The following is a 6,137-nucleotide window of genomic DNA, read 5'->3' on the forward strand; positions in this document are numbered from 1 at the left end:
ATATTCATTAAGAAAAATTATAAATGCACGTTAACTACCATAAATTATAATAAAACTAACAACAAAATCTGCAATATCTTATTTTTATTTGAGGTAGACAGAGATGAACCAGCATTGATTGAGGTCCTTTCCAAAAACATGTAAAACAGACATTAACTAATACAACTCAGTCGATCTGCACATACAAATAATACAATGCACTACTATTGCCTTGAAATAGAAATGTAGGCCTAACCGTAGTAAATAAAACTAACTTCAGAATACCCTGTTTTTCGCAAGATACTAGCCTATTATCAAAACGTTTGACAGCCTATTAATCCAAAAAGGCCCAATTCAAAAGTAAATTGTCGAGTTGGTTTCACTCAGGCAGGTGTTAAAAGTTGCAATAAACTTTCCTTTTAGTTGTATGACATGGTAAACGTTTTCTATCCTCTGGCCATTTAATAATATAAATACTCCCTCTAATCATCATTCGTCATTTTGGATAACGTCATCTTGCGTGAACCATTCCCTGTATAGGTTTAGTTCACGTCTACTATTTAGACAATAACAATAGGCTATACAGACATGTGTTGACATTACTAGAGTGAATAGCATTGGGTAATCCACCCGCTCGTGTTTAAATTAGTAATTTCACTGTATATTTCAATTAAAGAACTTCCGACAAACCACACACACAACTTCCCGTGTAAAGTAATACCCTGTAATTCTATAGTGCAAAGAGTCAGTAACACATGAACCCTGTCTACCTAACTTACTGACGGTAAAGTTGTTTCATGTCAAAACCTCTATACAAATAAGAAGAAATAAAAATTTAAAAAACACTACAAAATAGAAATAAATTCAACAATACTATGTTTTGCCAAGAGGCTCCCTGTATAAACATTATTATAAGGCTCGCTTTGAGATTTGTAAACATGCAAAAGTGCATCACTCCAATAGTCGTGGGTATGAAGATTTACGACCCTGTACATCCAAACAGATTTTGTTGGGTGGAAAGAAACGTCTAGTCTAGAAAGATGTTGCGCACATCAGCCACAGTTGTGCTTTTGTCACCTCGTTTTTTCTCCCTCGAAGTGTACGTTTCGAAGTCATTATTTGAGTTTAAATCAATTACAAAACAAACTCCTCTTACAGACGTGTTGCATAACGAGTGGAATAGTCTATTCAAGCATGGATAGGAATGTTTTGACTTATTATTATTATCAATTATCAAACTTGTTCTTCCCATTCGAGTTCATCACTTTGAAGTTCAGTGCCTGCAAGTTGCAGTTTATTTGGTCCATTAGGTCTCCGAACTGGGAGACGCGCCAGGAGATATGGAGCTGGAATGGTCCGAGTTGTCTTCCAGGTCCTTGGAGGAACACGTGCTCGAGGCTGAGGCCAGGCCCTCTTTCTCGCGCTTCTTCTGTTTCATCCTGCGGTTCTGGAACCAGATTTTCACCTGCGTTTCGTTGAGCTCGAGTGTGGCGGCGATTTCCACGCGCCTGGCCCGCGTCAAGTACTTGCTGAAGTGGAACTCCTTTTCGAGCTCGGTCAGCTGCTTGGTTGTAAAGTTGGTGCGGATGGTGTTCTGGGGTCCCATTCCATAGTCAGCCACTTTAGCTGTGAAAAAAGAGAGAGAAATAAAGAGGGGAGAAACGCATTAGAATCTGGAATAGATTGTACGCCTAAAATATGTCAATTGTATTTGTAAAATATGAAAATTGTCCCATATTCGAAGTCATTTTAATTTAAATTCACCAATCCATCGTTACATTTTAAAGCTCCTAAAGAAAAGAAAAAAGGTGTGATTGGACACCAATACCGCATAAATCATTCTTAATGATTAAAATATTTACTTGGGATGAAGATTGGATAATGTCATACTAAAGGGTTCATCAATTACGCACCCAACCATTTCAAGTCCCAAACTGTTGACTACTGTATATAGGTAAGTTCACAGACTCAACCTCCTACTTCTTTTCCCATTACTCACTCCTGAATAAAGAAATAAAGCTGCCCCACGTTGGGGGAGATATAAACGCATATGATACGTGTAATTCCATATTTTCCGACCGTAATATTTTACGATCTTTGCCGACGGTAGTAGGCCTACTACGTGAGGTTAAAACGTGGGTCGGTGCACTCAATTCAGACGGGCCAAGCATGGCGAGGAAGGAAAGGCTGGGGAATACAATGGAGGCCAACTGAAACGAGAACTGGGACAAGTTAAAGATAACAGAGTTGGGTCACTTCCTAGGGCGTAAGAAAGCACGTCTGCTCGATGCATTAGTGCAAAGGCTGAGTAGACGGGGAGAAAATAACACATCAAGCAAATCTACTAGAGGCATGTCTGGTCAGAGATACCGCTATGACTCGGAATGGTGCTGAGAAATCCCCATATGTTGTGGATCAGAGATAGTGGAGTGAGGCAACACTATCCTCAGTCCTCAGTCATGTCCCTTATGGGGCTGGAGAGTGCGAGTGCATATGCATTTGCATACCACATCCATTAGCCTACCTGAGCGGTGGGTCGACAGGTTTGGGTCACCTGGTGGACTTGTAATGAACTTTGAATTACCTTATCTGACAAGAACGTTTCGATTTCGTGCATGGGTCAGTGTGATTTTTCTTTGGACTCTCCCATCTCACCTGTTTTAGGGGGGTTCCTCTTGACTTTCATCCAGTCGAAAGTCTTTCCTTGTGGTGTTTGCTCTGCGTCCTTCTCCCTCTCCTGAGAGGCCGAAATGTCAACATAGGTGCTCTGCAAATAACCCCGCTGGTGGTCCTGGCCCTCGCAGCCGTGGTGCTGGTACTGTGCCGCGGGGACAGCCCCCTGCGCCCCGCAGTATGCCCCTGCCAGGGAGCCGTAGTTGGGGCCTACATTGGAGGCGGAAAGGCCCGTTGATTGATAGTACATCCCGTCCTGCTCGTTGATAAAGTATTGTGGGTGTCCATAGTCCGGGTTTGCACACGCTTCCGTCCCATATCCCGCAGTCCCTGTACTGCCATATGGAAGGACCATGTTGGCATGATGCGACTGGGGCTGATGATGATGCGCGTAGCTACTGCTCTGGTGCTGATGTTGGGCCACCACTGCCTGGGCGCTGCCCGCCACGTAAAGCCGTCCATCACCGTTATCACTTGTTGTGCCGGAGCCCGAGTGAAAAGGGGCCGGGAAGCCTTGGTCCATGTGGTGGTATCCGGACTTGGGTGAGTAGGCGTTCGGTCCACGGCTACAAATTGAGTACTCTAAGAAAGAGTTCATTCTGGAATTCTCCATGCGCAAATTGATGACGGAGGATCAACCTGCGTTTCGGGGGATTCCTCCTACCCTGCAACCTCTCGGTATGTCATGTGGAAGAGAAAAAAAGAAGCGCTCACCTCCTGGAGAAGTCACCCTGGGATTCCCTATAACACTTTTTTTTTTACCTCAGCTGCTGGTCACGTGAGCCGTCACGGCGCCAATGGTGATGGGGACCTCCAGAAGTTTGTCAGCGCACCGCGATCATCGATCACGCCGCTGACATTTGCATGACAAAGCCACTTCAATCAAACCGGCCCATCAATCTGATAACAGCACGTATATGTCAAACCCCTCTGAAGAAACCTCTCCCGAACCGGCAGAGAATGAAATAAAGAAAGAGTTGGAAATTCGCTATCCCCCCATTTCGTTTCTCCCCTATTATTGGATTCCCTATACTTACTTTAAAAGTGTAGAAGTCCATTTGGTTAGGCCTATCAGAGGGTTGAGCTATGGTGAGAGGTGGATGCACTTTTCTCATTGCTACAACTAAATACACAAAAACCACGGTATTCCATGGCCTGGCCCGCATTACACAAAGAGGACTGCATAATGTCATTAGATAGTTCTGGCCCAAGCGAAAAGGGCTCACCACAGAACCCAATATCTGTTTTTGGGTTGAAATCTGTTTAACACTCGGATTGGAAGTGACGCCATCGTTTTCAGATCGGTCCCGAGCCTGCATTGGCCTATCTAATTTAATCAATGAGCTGATCTATTACAGAAACGTGGTTAGGCCGACAGCAAGCCTTCTGGTAGCAGAAAGACCAGCAGAAAGAAGTCATGATATCTTTCACTGATACGGAGTCCTTTGTATGTACAGTTCCATAAGTGTTGAATAGAACTTTATGTTTATGAAGGCAGAAAAAGTATTACTGAGCATATTAAGCGGCATTATACTTATGTTGAAATGTGATACATTTTGTCATCCACATTCCACAACAACCAGGACGCCATCAATAGTGTAATGAATGAGTTGTCTAGACCTGTGGTTAACAAGCGTAGGTGGAGGAGGTGAAAAAGAAGAGGAAATGGCAAAGGCTAATTATTAATTGTTGTGACAATAGGTAATAAAGTCTGCCTGTTCATGAAGCAGCCCACGCTCAAAGGAGGGAGACTGAAGAATCTCTAATATATTTGCTCGTTGATACATGGTGGACGAGAGGGACTAACAATATAACGCCCACAGTAATTTGTTACTTGTCAGGATGTTTACTGTTCGGCTCGCATCCATGAGAACAGGATGGTTGCATTGCGCAGCCAAAAGTTCAAACCAAGTAGCTTGTTGTTTACCTCGGCGATATCTTTTCTCTCTTAAGACTACTCCAACCTTTTAGTTACCAACCCTCAAATGTACTTATCGGTTTAGTAGAGCCAACCCATAGAGTGTCATTCGATATGCTGCCTCACTGCAAAGTAGTCCTAGTTTTCTAAATATTATTAATGGGTTATATAGTCGGTCTTTATAGGTTTAGTAGTCTACTCAGTTTACAATCATTTTGTCATTGACTACATCGGAAAAATTCAGTATTTTGGTTAACCTCAGCATGTTTCTTCAGAAAACATTGATTGCAAGCAAGTCAACCAGGCCTGGTATTTCTCAGGAGAAAACCCCATCTCAACCTGCTTACTCCCACCGTCCCCTCACACACACACACACACACACTGCCCTTGACGAGTGACCCATATCATTAGTTGAGGAGCGTTGTAACGCCTTAATAACAACAATAAAATAATGTGCTATCTTGATTTTGCTTTCTTTTGTTTCAATTGGAGTTTTAAACTAGAGCTTAATACTTTTATTGATTCTTAAAACGGCTGTTCTCATTCTAAACAGCTATGTTTTTGTAACTCACAATTTATCTTTGTTTATTCAATGCAAAACATAGGCTAGATTACATTATATTCTTTATCGACTGTGTTAGACGTCAACTCTAATCTGGGATGTTGTCTTTTTCATTAAAAAGAATCTTATGAAGAACAAAAAGTAAACTAGCACATCATTAAAGTAAAAAAAATGCATACATGTCTATCCTTCACTTTAACATAAAACATGACTTCATTTTTTTTAATACCAATTTATTTCTGAAAGTTATTCAAACTGCCAATGAAAAGGTAAAAACGTCCAAACGCTATTCAATCTACCAATGAGCAGCCTGCAAAACGTTTTAAAAGCTAGGTGTAAACGAAATTGCCCACATTAGGCTGTGTTTGTTTGTGGTTATAGCAGGCCTATTTGTTACATGGTACCAATTGTTAACGATCAAAAAAAAAGATAGAAAATGAAATAAAAAGCAATAGCCTACAATCATTTACAAATACCATTACACGTTGTGCAATAGGCTACGCTCCAGATAAAACTAAATAGCTATGTTAAACGTTTTTTTAAATATTAATTAACTATGGAAAATGTTATTGGTATTTTCACATTGAATGGAACATTTTCCTATTGGGGGGATTTAACGCACGGACGCATCTGACTATGCACAGGCTACGAATTCCTTCGATCATTTGTGTTCGTTTATTTATGAAAATACTTTTTGGGATTATTGAAAAATAAAATGTAACAGCTAATATGCTCTCCGATATATCAACGTATGTGAGTTTATAATAAACATATAATTTACCTTAACACAATCAGTAATTTACATTGCAGACTTTTATAGGCCATTGAGGAAACATTAGGCTACATTTCTGCTGTAAACAAACTGTTGTGGCAAAATCACCAGTTAACTGCGAGGTTAACGAAAGGTCACCGAGAAAGAAATCTTAATCCATCTAAAGATGAATTCAAATGCAAATGTAAACAGGGATTATAATCTAACGCTCTGATCATTGCCCCCTTCTTAAC

The 6,137-nt window shown here is 41.1% G+C and overlaps 1 protein-coding gene across 1 annotated transcript; it reads right to left on the reverse strand.

The window, feature by feature from the left end:
- Positions 1-443: 443 nt before the first annotated feature.
- On the reverse strand, positions 444-3,627 carry LOC120044503 (homeobox protein Hox-B1-like). Its single transcript, XM_038989158.1, has 2 exons — positions 2,635-3,627; positions 444-1,605 (listed from the first exon to the last, which is right to left on the reverse strand). The coding sequence occupies exons 1-2, from the start codon at positions 3,263-3,265 to the stop codon at positions 1,286-1,288; spliced, it is 951 nt and encodes a 316-aa protein (XP_038845086.1). The 5' UTR covers positions 3,266-3,627; the 3' UTR covers positions 444-1,285.
- Between the last annotated feature and the right edge of the window lie 2,510 nt (positions 3,628-6,137).

Source organism: Salvelinus namaycush, chromosome 3 (genome assembly GCF_016432855.1).
Source record: "Salvelinus namaycush isolate Seneca chromosome 3, SaNama_1.0, whole genome shotgun sequence".
Lineage (NCBI taxonomy): Eukaryota > Metazoa > Chordata > Actinopteri > Salmoniformes > Salmonidae > Salvelinus > Salvelinus namaycush.